The sequence below is a fragment of the Pleurodeles waltl genome, chromosome 2_2 (assembly GCF_031143425.1).
Source record: "Pleurodeles waltl isolate 20211129_DDA chromosome 2_2, aPleWal1.hap1.20221129, whole genome shotgun sequence".
NCBI classification, from domain to species: domain Eukaryota; kingdom Metazoa; phylum Chordata; class Amphibia; order Caudata; family Salamandridae; genus Pleurodeles; species Pleurodeles waltl.
Genome location: NC_090439.1, coordinates 1,146,166,912 through 1,146,179,597, shown reverse-complemented (window position 1 = coordinate 1,146,179,597; position 12,686 = coordinate 1,146,166,912). Strand labels below are relative to the sequence as shown.

The window sequence follows — 12,686 nt, the reverse complement described above, 5'->3', positions numbered from 1 at the left end:
GCATGCAGCAGGCCACCACTATCTAACACACCTTATCAGGGACTTTGAACAGGGACCCTCCAGACAGATGGAGGCAACAAAATATTGCCTTCAGGAGTCGTATGGTTTGTTGACCCTCCTAGTGCAACCATGTGCCTCATTATAATGGATTTCTGCATCTGTCCTGGGATTTCTCACAGGTGTCAGGAGCCATTGCATGTTTGGGTAGCCAGAATCCCCTGAAAAAGTGGGCGAAAGAGGGTTAATACACATCCTTCCTACTTGCATATATCCTGCCTTGCAGGTATGTCACTAATACAGTGTAATACACCCTCACCTATGAGCCAAGCTCTGTCCTCCTGTAGTTGTCCCATCATGTGTGGCACACTGCTGTTTCTCAGGACAAAGAAATCATGGACTGATCCTGGGAACCTTGCATTGACATGTGATATGTACTGATCAGCAGTACACATCAAATGGGCGTTCATGGAGTGGAAGTTTTTCCGATTCCTGAACACCTGTTCATTCACTCTTGGGGTTATGAGGGCTATGTGGGTACCATCAATGGCACCTATCACATGGGGAATATTTGCAAAAGTACAAAATCCAGATTTGATGCTAGCGGTATCAGCCCTTTGGGGAAACAGGACATAACTTTGCAGGTGTTGCACAAATGCATCAGGAAATTTGACAGGATGTGGCTGAACATTGGCTGTGATACCCCCAGCTGCCAGGCCCACTGTCCCTTGGAATGAGCCTGTGGCCAGAAAATGTAGCACAGATAGTACCTGCACAGTTGTAGGGATGCCATGGGGATTTCTATTGGCTGGCACCAGAACAGGATCCATCTCTGCACAGAGTTCAAGGATTGTTGTCCGATTCAGGCGGTAATTTAGGATGATGTGACGTTCCTCCATGGTGGCCAGATCAACCAGGGGTCTGTAAACAGATGGGGCCTCCCTCGCCACATGGGTCTGTACCTATGGTGGAGGAAGAGAGACACATTGAGGAGTGACATACACTTGCATCACATGGTAACACAATTCATGTTTAACATGCAACACAATTGTACCTCACACAGACACAAACAACGAGTTAATCCTGTCAGGCTAATGTGTGGTGAGGTGTCATAGCTATTATGGCATGACAGTGTACACACACTTCCCAGCATGAATCAATGAGGAGGACTACTAATCATGACAGTACATGACGAAGGTGAGAGGGAATGGAGCCATGGATTAGGAGCCGGGACAGACTATGAAGACCTTGTCTATGTAAAATGTCAGCCCCTGCCCTACAGGTAGTGTAATGTAGGAAGTGACTTCATTCTGCTGGCGTTAGTCGTCATGGCGGTAGGTGGTGTTCACCGCCGTGCACCTCTTCATTGGTTAACATTGGCTTCTATGGGGAAGCAGGGCCTATCACGATCAACGCCGGCTGTAACGGTGCACACCTCCACAGCAAATACCGCCATTTTGCAATGCCCTTGCCACTTGGCACGTGTGACAGGGGAAAGGGCCCCGGCCTTCACTGCGGATGAGCTGCAGAAGCTGGTGGACGGGTTCCTACCCCTGTATGCAAAGCTGTATGGGCGACCTGAGGCTCATGTAAGTTGCTATTTGACCTCCATGAATGTGTGAGAATGTGTTGGATGCCTGTAGGCATTTTGCTTGGCTGTGTGGATGCTTACCTGTAATGTGTCTGACAGTTGTTGTCCTGGCTATTGTCAATATGTGTGTCTCCATGGCCCATGTGAGGTTGAACTGGCATGGTATTTGTGTATGGGGCACCCACACGTCTGTTTCTTTACTCTGTTTGTCCCATGCAGGTCAGCGCCCATCAGAAGAGAGGATTGTGGCAAGCCATCGCCAAGGAAGTGTGGACCCCGGGAGTCTACAACTGGCGGAGCGCCCACTGCAGGAAGCAGTGAGAGGACCTGAAGCGCTGGGCCAAGAAGACCGTTGAAGCCCAGCTGGTGATGGCCTCCCAACGAGTGAGGGGTGTCCGTCGGACCCTGACCCCCACCTAATGGCCCGCATTCTGGCGGTGGCCTATCCGGATGTGGATGGGCGCTTGAGGGCAGCACAGCAGCCACAAGGGGGTGATACCAACACTGTTGGTATGCTACTATTATGAATGTAGTTAGGTGCTAAGGGATGCATGCATAGTAGTGGCAGGCCCATAGACAGGTGTGTCACAGCAGTCCTGCCCCCCTCTACGTCTGTGGGATAGTGCCTTAGGTAGTGATGGCAGGGTCTGTAGCCCTCTGAGGAGTCCCCTGTTTGGGCCATTGTTTTGCATGTAGTATCATGGACTTGTAGGTGTGTTATCTTGGCATTGTCTATCATTGTTTCCCATTGCAAAGTGCATCAGAGTAGAGGGCCAGGATGGGAATGTAGCCTGATGTGGGATCTTACCTAGCAGTCAGGGGCACATTCAGGTGATTTATTCTGTCTGGAGGGGGTTAGTGCGTGAGATGGGTGGGGGTGTATGTGTGCCAACAGGTATGTATGATCTCAATTTGACATACTTCTTTCTTTCTCTTCCCTCTGTACTCTTGTGTCCTTGTGTGCTTTAGCATCATCTGACGAGGGATGGGGATGCTGCAGCCCATGGCTCCCAGGACGCAGAGTCGACTGACGCCAAGGGGACCAGTGGGTTGGAGGGCGAGGGGAGTACCACGGGGAGGCAACTACCACTGGAGGTAGTGACTCCGAAACCTCCTCCGATGGCAGCTCCCTGCTGGGGGCAGACACTAGTGGGCCCACCCATTCTTTGCCATCTTACGCCACCCCCATATCATCACCGACCTCCCAGTAGCTCCCCACCTAGTTGCCCGTGCCCGCTCACCCAGGAGGGTGGGCGTCTCCTTCGCCCCAGGCACCTCATCTCCTGCCCCAGTCGGCCCTGCTGCCCTCACGGAGGAGGCTATTGACCTCCTGAGAAGCATCTCTGTAGGGCAGACAACCAACGTGAATGCCATCCAGGGCCTCCAGAGATTTTTTCAGGCACTGGCCTCCTCTTTGACAGCAGCCAGTGTCCCTGGTCTTTCCGTCCCCCCTCCCAATACCTCTGCCCCTTCCAGCACCCCACTCCCTTCACCCATCCCAAGCACACATCTAGACAGCCATGCACCCAAATCAACACCCAAGAAGCACACAGAGAAACACAAGCACCACATGTCCCACCACATGCAGGCACACACCCAACACACCAATGCAGACACACCAACATCCACCCCCCCACTATGTCAGCCTCCCTCTCCTCCCTGTCTGTCACCTCACTATGCACCACACCTACATGCACTGCACCCTCAGTCACTGCTGCTGCCCCCATTCTTGCAGTCACCACAACAGCTGACATCCAGTCATGCACCCCAGACACCACACCTGCACTCACCATGACTACATTCACAGACACTTGCACCACACTCACCAGACCTGCAGACACCCACACAACATCTATATAAACTGGCAGCCTGTCTTCTCCCACTGTGTACACCCACCCTCCTCCGAAAACACAGACACGCTCACACTCATCCACTCCACACACATCCACCAAACATGAGCATACTAAACAGGCACCTGCAGCCATGTCCAGCACTCCTACACCACGTACCACCACTCCCTCAACCTCCACTCCCAAACCTGTCTCTCAAACCCCTCCTACTGCACCTAAAAAGCTTTTCCTCTCCCGTGTTGACCTGTTTGGACCCACTGGCCCACCCCGTCTTGACCCTAAACATTCCCTTGCCCTCACCAAGTCCACTCCTTCCACTTCAAAGTCCTCCTCAGTCCGCCCTTCCCATCCCCATCCTCGTGCCCCTTCCCCAGGAAGGAAGAAGGCCCGTTGTAACCCCTGGTCCCTCTGCCACCCCCGGTCCAGTCCCACTCCTCCTCCTTCCAAGGGCAAGCCCAAGCCCCCTCCTCCTCCACCTCCTAAACCGAAGCCCAAGGCCCCCTTCCAAACCGACGTCCACACCCCCTCCACCCCCGGGCCCCTGAAACTTGAGGTATCTGGCTGCCCCATTGATGCCCCTTCTAAGTGGAGTTCCCTTTCCATCTTAGGAGTCATGTGTGGGCTATCTTTACCCTAACAGGACTTTGGACTGGCCGATGGCCTTTTGTACATTGTTTTTATGTTGCAAATGAAAATTTGCTGCCCAGCAGACCTGTTAGTGCTATATTGAGCCGTGGTGCAGCGTTTCACTGTGGGGGTCTGGTGTGCACAGGTATGTGCATTGGCCAGGCATTTGTTGGCTTGTGTCTGGTAAGTACTTTTTGTTAGGGTGTGTATGGCCTGGGGTGGTGGAAGGGGTTGGGTGTGCGTTGCGGTGTCGGTGGGGTCGTGGGTGTGTAATTGTGCCCTTTCCTTACTTATGTGTGCTAGGCTGGGGTACTTACCGTCATCGTCTACGTTGGAGGTCACAGTCGTGGAGGAATATGGAAAGTAGAAGCACTAGCATGACTTCCAACTCTCGCTCCATGTTGGAGTCAGCGTGTTCTGTGTGCCTCTGGTGAGTGTTTCCCTTTAGGTACCTCATTTCTGCCAGGCTTTGCATGGGGGTGGTTCCCGCCCGGAACTGATGGCGGTACTGTGTTCATTATATGGTGGTCGGGTTGGGCCTTTCTGCCGGCCTGTTGAAGTACTCTGCCTTCGTCGGCAGGGCTTCCAAGATGGTGGTGGTTGGATGGGCTGCTGGCTGTTTCTCATGTGGTTCATTATTTGGCAGTCTGCACCACCAGCTTGTTGGCGGTAGTTACCCCCACCGCCGTGGGAGAGGTGTTTTCCGCCATGTTCATAATGAGGGCCCAAGGCCCTCATTATGAACTCAGCGGGAAAACAGGCGAGTTCGGTGCTGACAGTCAACAGAAGACCACCAGCACGACAGACCCCCGCCAGCCACATAAAGAACATTCAGCTGGGCCGGCAGGCAGAAACAGTGTTTCCCCCAGCCGGCCCAGCTGAATGCAGGGCCTGAACATTGATGCCGGCTCCAAATGGAGCTGGCGGCAATGTAGCAGTGCAGCAGCACCCGTCGCGCATGTCACTGCCCGTAAATCGGGCAGTGAAATGCTCGACGGGGCTGTGCATGGGGGCCCCTGCACTGCCCATGCCAAGTGCATGGGCAGTGTAGGGGCCCCCAGGGGGCCTCAAGTCACCCATTCCGTCAGCCTTACACCGCCAGGGAAAGGCTGGTGGAACCTGACTCATTATCCGGTGGGCAGCGTGGCTCGCAGTGCTGCTCTGTCGGATATGAAACGCCACCACCGCCAGGCTGCCTGATGGCAGAAGCCTGGTGGTGGCAGCGTTTCACAAGTGGCGGTTCTGCCACATTCTTTATATGGCGGTCTGCACTCCCATGCAGGTGGCTGGGCATGGTGGCCCAGACCGCCATGTTCATAATGAGGGCCTAATTCTCTAAAGTGTCCCACTTACAGGCTAGAGGTGTGTTAGGTTTCAGAGAGACTTTCAGAACACCTTAAATAGGGCAAGAAAATAGTAGAAGGGGTGGATATTTGTCATCAGCCAGAGAAAGGCGCAAGGTTGTGAGGGTGAAGCTAAACAAAGGGATACTGGAAGGCACAATGACAAAATCCTTCAACCAAAAATCTTTTGAGGAACTGATTATTTCCCCATTAGACATTGTCCCTAAGAAAGAATCAATCAAGGCTTGAGGAATTTTCAAATCTGAAAAAAAAAACAGCGTCAGATGTTTCATATCTGAATTATAAAGCTTACATAGTAATCAAATGATGTCTGGCAAATCTAAAACACCCTCCAAGAATGAGCCTTTCAAATTTCATATCACAAATGGGTTTCATTTAACAAAAATGTAGGAGTCTGTGTTTGCACTTTGTGAATTTTATGTTCCTACAGATAGCAATATATTGTAAAGCATTTGCCTCAATTGGAAAACCTGTCACAAAAAAATGGAATTTCGGAGAACTAATGTTTATTTGTAGACTGACACTAGTCGTTGAACGATGTGCTTATTTTAAATAAAGTAAATGGATATGACCTCTGCAAACCATAACAAAGCAAAGGCCATGTCGTGAATGATGTCACAATAGTCTCAAAACTGAAGCCGACATCATCAAACAATCAAACATTCTAGAACACATACTGGTGATTGTTAGAGATCATCGGCAGCTCCTCCGCTATGGCAGGGAGCGTCCCCCCCTGCCAGCGGCAGCAGGGGCAAAACTTTAAGAATGAAACAATGATAAACAATGTGTATTATAATTTTATTTTTATAGGGTTGGGGCCATGCAGGATGACAGGCAGGGTGGGGGAGTCGTGTGCACGGCCCTCAGTGCGCATGTGTGTTTGGCCGGCCGTCTCAGGATGGCCAAACACACATGAGCACTGAGCTGTCTCCAACCTGAGCTGGTTGCCGGGTTGAAGACAGAAGGCACAGGCTCCCAGAGCGCAAAGCCAGGGCGCTGGGGCCAATCCGAACACAGCAGCATGAGAGCAGAGTCAGGATTGGCCACAGGGCAGGCTGGGAGCTTGTGCCTGTCTGCAGTAGAGACCTGAAGAGCGGCGGTGCGGCAATGCTGAGGGGATCGAGGTTAGTTTCTTTTTTTCTTTTTTCTGTTATGTTCACTCCCCGCTCCACCACTTTGCCCCACCGCCAGCCGCGACTGCAGGACTGAGTAAAGTGAATTTGAGGGGAGTATTTAGTAGTGACCAATGGGTCATCTACCATAGGGTGGGTACACCCACTAATTGACCACTTCCTGTGGGCAGAGGTCACTTCCTTATACCTGAATTCGCTATTTTCCTAGCATGCAAGATGTAGGAAAATGAAATGGGGGGATCACTGCGCATGCAACACCTTAGGGGTGGTGAAAGCTGAGGCTGATCACTCCTCCTGTCCTTTTTGTGTTTTCCCGCCACTGCTCCCACCAAAAGTTTGGATTTGCAACAGGAGCTGCTGTCTGCTGCTAGCAGCAGGCCTGGGGGTCGAGTTTCAAAGGCAGTAAGGCCTTTGAAGCTCACTAGCAGGGCAGTGCACATTCCTGAGGAGGGATGTATGACACGTCCACCCAGGAAGGGCCCAGTTCTGGGACCCAGAGAGCAGGAGCTCTCACCCCAGGGTTCCAGAATCTTGTCTGGTGGTGGCAGGCTGGTTGTGACCCACCAGCAACCATGTCAGATTTAATTAGATTTGTAGGGGTCCTATGGTTGCAGCTAAAGGTGTTGCAAATTCTATCAGTATCTTTGCAATTTTAGGGAAAGAACACTGGCACTGGGGACCTGGTTAGCAGGTTCCCAGTGCACTCCAGTTCCAGTTGCATTCAGAAACCAGGCAAAAAGTGTGTGGGGAGGTACTGTAACAGGGTTCCGGTTTTCCACACTGACATCATCAAACAATCAAATGTTTTAGAACACATATTGGTGATTGTTAGAATTGCCGGACTGAGTAAAGAGAACTGCTTTTTCTTCACACAGGATAACCCCTTTAAATAAAAGCTCAAAATGTGTAAATGAAAGTAATGTATTACAAAAGGCAAAAAAGAAGATAAAAGCTCTGCTTTGAGCTACCTCACTGCTGATCCTCCTAAAGAGATGAGTCCTGGAAGATAAAGAAGTAGTTAACTTGTTAATAAGGAGATAAACAGTAAAAACATAAAAGGAATATGGGGAATCTAAGCAGTGAACCTCAGGTTTGAAATTATTCTTTAGTTCCATCTCACCTGAGCTATTCCTTCTTTCAGCACTTGCTTGTAGATTTTTAAAAACTGAGCAATGAAATCATTCACTTTCCCGGCACTGAAAGATTAAACATGCATGAATATTATTATATATTTGCATAGTACCTCATTAAAAGATTTCTAGTTTTTCTCATTGTATTGTATAAACAGTAGAATGATCAACAATAAATAATTCTAACTGTGCACCCGTATTTGTACCAAGAGAAAAAGTGGCATCACATGTGCATGATGCAAGAAATGGGTAGCTTCACAGTCAGTAAAATAAAGTATACAACATCATATGACAAAAAAATAGAATGTCAACCAAGCATGTTTTATAAAATTGCATAGAGAATGAGAGATTTTCAACACTGCAGCCCTCCACCTAGGATGTTCTGGTAAGAAAAATAAATCCTGTTCAACTCAGGTCAACCAGTATCACTTTAGAAGCCATCCCAGAGACAGTGGATAACTACCTCACAAGTCATTTTCATGTCATCAGATGTCATAAGTATCTTGAAGTAATCAGCAAACTCTAGAAACAAGGCCTGATAATCTGTTGATGACTTGAAAATAACTCCACAATTAGTTCACAAGGTGGGATTGTTGCCTAGTTCCTGAGGATGAATTAAAAATCACTTTCTCGATTGTGCATGTCGCCTATGTATTGCCATGTTGTTTTAATGCTCTAGGCACCCTTCATAGGACTCTCTCTGGGGTTCGGCTATTCGCACCCTTGGCCTCTCCTCGTACAAACCCCTTTTCCTATCTGTTACACGGAGTGATTGATGCTGGCGCTCCTCGTTGCATTTATAGGCTGTGCTCTTTCTAATTTTGTCTTGAAAATTTTCAATAAAAAGACTCCTAGTAAAAAAATGACTTTCTGACTACTTTACAAAATGGGATTCTACCTGATGATCTGAGGATAAGTATCATTTGCATTCTAGTAGGTAAATAGTATGTAAATGGAGAGTACATTTACATCTCAGTTTTTCTTACATCAGGAGTGCCTGCTCACCTCAATCGAATGGCACTAGCTACTTCTATGATTAAAGACTTTGCTCTAAAAATGGCAAAAAGCTTTGGGGCCAATTACGAGCTTGTCGGTTCCAATGCGGGACCGCCAAACTTGAGGGGAGGACGCCACCGCCATGGCAGCAGCATCTCCCCCACTCTATCACAACATTTCCTCTGGACTTACCTGGCTGACAGGTGGAAACCTTGAAATAGAGCTTTTCCGATGCTTAAATAGAGCGTTCCCGCCGCTTAAAGGAGCCGAGTGCTATCTCATAGCACAGAGGGGGCCCACCAGCATCCTTGGAATGTGCACTGTCTCCAAAGCAGACAGTGCACATTCCGATGGTGCTGTGCAGGGGGGCTCCAGCACTTGCTCTCCTCTAACTTTTTCAAGGTGGGGAAACCACCATGAAAAGGCTGGCGGAGAAGAAGATTGTAATCAGCAGGGCGGCGCTGAGTTCAGTGCCATCCTGGCTAATTACAACCAGGACCGCCGTCAGCCCATCAGGATCTTGGATACTGGCAGAGACAGAAGTCTGTTGGCAGGTTCGCCTGCCAAACCTGTAATGTGGTGGTCGGACCGCCACCTCTAGTCTGTCTAGGTAGCAAACACCAAAGAGAAAGCAAATGCTTGGCAAATAACCACAAAAAGGAAGATTTATTGCTGGTGTTAGAGCAAGAAGTCAGAAAACTAGTATATCAGTAGATTTAGCAGGTACTAACTAGATAACAGCTCTGCTCACAGGACATATCAAAACCAGGCTAATCACACTGAAAGCAGTCCTAAACTCATCTGCATGTCTACCATTAACACACTACAATATGATCAGATCTCCTTGCTTCACTCATCCTTAGGCTGGCTGTCTATTGAAGACTTCTGTGTTCTGAGAACAGCATGCACTACTTATAAAGCCATCCATCCCATGCCACAAGACATGGCACAAAAACCCATACATTCTGGAAGCTAGAAGGACTCCAAAAGCAAAGAAAACCTCAACCTAAAAAGAAATACAAAAACAAACTCAAAATACTTGAGCAAGGTTTGTCAGCATCAGCTCCCAAAATATGTAACAATATCCCAACACAGACACCAGACTATCTGTATAGATCCGTAAACTCAAAAGGAAAAAAAAAAAGACTCTTTTGGAGCATATCCCAATTATCCAACAAGTATCAGGACCCTTCCACAATTAATAATAGAAGCAAGTTACTAAAGCATGGAGAGCAGAAGAAACAAACAGGTGACCATTCCTAATTATGAGATATAAAATTAACTACTCCAAAATTAATAATAATATTATGGTAATGCATCTTGACATTTTATGCCCAAAGACTAGCATATATAGCTTTATTGCCTAAGGTTGAGGGCTATTCTTTTTCTTAAATGCCCTAAGTCTGTGTTATAGCCTGAGTCATAGGTCACGGCTTGCAATGAGGGTGAAGCCTTTTACAACCAGTATAGCTCAAGACAAAAGGGCAATAAGGTTATCATTTCGGGGGAACTAGGCCCAACCACATAATTGTGGCAATCTTTTTGGATTCTGGATGTTTACAACACAGAAATGTAAGGAAAATGTGTGATTTTAGGCAAAGTTTGCAGTTTGCAGGGCATTGTGAGTAAGAAGGCCATGTGGGATCTATGCAAGGCCCACCACCCTGGAATTCCCTGGGTATCTAGGTTTCAAAAATGCCTTTGTTTAGTAGGTTTACATAGGTGGTGGCCGAGCATGGCCCCAAATGCTGCAGCCATAATTATCTCTGATATCACCAGGTAGCACTTCAGGACATTTCTGGTGTGGTCTCGTGGCCCACACACACAAGTGGGGTATTGTTAGACATGTTGGATCTTTGAGTAGTATGATATTTGTGGCTACCTGCAGATTTATGGTTCCCCACATATTCCAGAAGTTTCTCTGACAGAAATGTGAGGAAAATCTATGTTTTTTGCCAAGGTTTGAGGTTTCCAAGGGGTTCTGGATAGGAAAATGTGGTGAAAGCCATACAAGTCACCCCACCCTGGATTCTCCTGGGTGTCTAGTTTTCAAAAATGTACAGGTTTACTAGGCTTACCTATGTGCCGGCTGAGCAAAGGTTCAATATCCAAAAATCCACAAAAACCCACTTTGCTAAAAAAAAAAAAAAAAAAAAGAGTCAGTTTTCAGTGCAAAACTGTGTTGTGTCCATGTTGTGTTTTGGGCCCTTTCCTGTCATGGATACAGGGCCTACACACACAAGCGACGTACCAGTTTTATCAGGATAAATGTGGAGACACACAATGGTAGACCTTTTGTTATTTCCAATTGGATTTCTCAGCATTTGTGCCTTCCAAATGTAAGCCAGTGAGTAAGAAATGATCAGTGGCATATTACCGATCACAACAATATCGATATACAAAAATGTTGTGTCACAAATATCGATGACTGGCGGAATGGGACCTTTAATCCGCCGGGCAGCACGGTCATAATAGGGCGGGTGGACAGCCGCAGTATTATGAACGTGGCAGAAGCCTGACGGTGGCGGTGTTTCCACCACAGCATTTCCGCCACGGTCATAATAGGGCAGGCGGACCGCCACTACTGCGGCAGCCCGCCCGCCAACATGTGTCTGGCGGTCCACGGACCGCCAGATTCATAGCGAGGGCCATAGTCTACCTATAATTATAATGGTAATTACAGAAATATCGTTCACACTAATATTGTTAAAAGTATTGATTTTCATTATATATATCAAATAGTAAATCTTAAATATTTTAACATATAACAATAATGTAAATTAAATAATTTAAATAATATTTTAAAATATATATAAATGTACACTCAAAAAACACAAATATATATGTTTATATGTATGTATATAATTTAACACCATACATCAAAGAATAGATTTTTATTTATATAATTTTTAACTATTTTTTTAATTTACTACTATAAAAAGCACAAAGTACAAAACATTAAAATAGATTACCTAATTAAATATAAACAACTATAAATTCAAAAAATATTTTCCCACTTTCTTTTTATGTTAGAAAAGAGGACAGCACTATAGATGGCAGCTTTTAATCCTTTAATGTATGATCACCACAGAACGCGTTTAGGCACCTTGGTGCCTTTGTCAACCTAAGAGGTGCCACATTGCCTCCTGTTATTTATAACCCAACGTGATTTCTGTGAGAAAAGGTCTCTTTTTTACATGTCTAGCCCCCACTTTTTGCTTGGTATGTGATGTACCCTAGACGTTTTTAGTGCCCAGGGCCCCTGCTAATCAGATTCCCTGGGTCAGAGCTCCTTCCCTAAACTGTTGAGATGCATTGGCACAATTGGCGACACCTTTAGCTGCCACTATAAATCCCTAGTAAATGGTGCCTAGGTATCCAGGGCTGGGGATACTAAGGTTCGGCCCCTGAGGACAGCAACACTGATTATGCCACCCTCTAGGGCCATTCATCCAGATGGACCCAGTCCTACTATTGTCGGCTGAGTGCTCTGGTGCAAACCAAAAGCACAAACTTGACATGGCACACTACCTGTGCACCCTGTCCACTATACACTGCATGCACTATGGGTAAGACACCTCTCTGGCAGGCCTTCCAGCCCTACGGCAGGGTGTACTATACTGTATGTGAGGGCATACCTGCATGAGCAACATTCCCTCACTGTTTCCTTGCCAAACCTGGGACATAGTGAGTGAACAGATTAGCCATTTTGATACATGTGCTGAACACCGGTCAATACGACTTTCACAGCTACATGATGGCCACTCTGAAACCTGAGTTGTTTGGTATCAAACAGCTCAGAATGATAAATCCAAACTGGTACCAGTGTTGGATTTATTATAAAATGGGCCCAGGGCTCACCTTAGAGGGACTCCCTGCAAAAGCTAACTACCCTGGCAAGGTTGCTGACTGGGCCTGACTAGCCTGCCACCTACTGACACAATCTGCACCCCTGGGGTAAGGGCCCCTGCCCTCTGAGATGTAGAGCAACACCCTTC

The 12,686-nt window shown here is 47.5% G+C and overlaps 1 protein-coding gene across 1 annotated transcript in view; it reads right to left on the bottom strand.

Moving 5' to 3' along the window:
- Positions 1–12,686, bottom strand: part of LOC138274879 (glutathione synthetase-like) — a 169,481-nt gene that overhangs the window by 90,750 nt on the left and 66,045 nt on the right. The window contains exon 3 of the mRNA XM_069219022.1: positions 7,683–7,758. Within this exon, the coding sequence (XP_069075123.1) occupies positions 7,683–7,758 (76 nt within the window). The remainder of the gene's footprint in view (positions 1–7,682; positions 7,759–12,686) is intronic.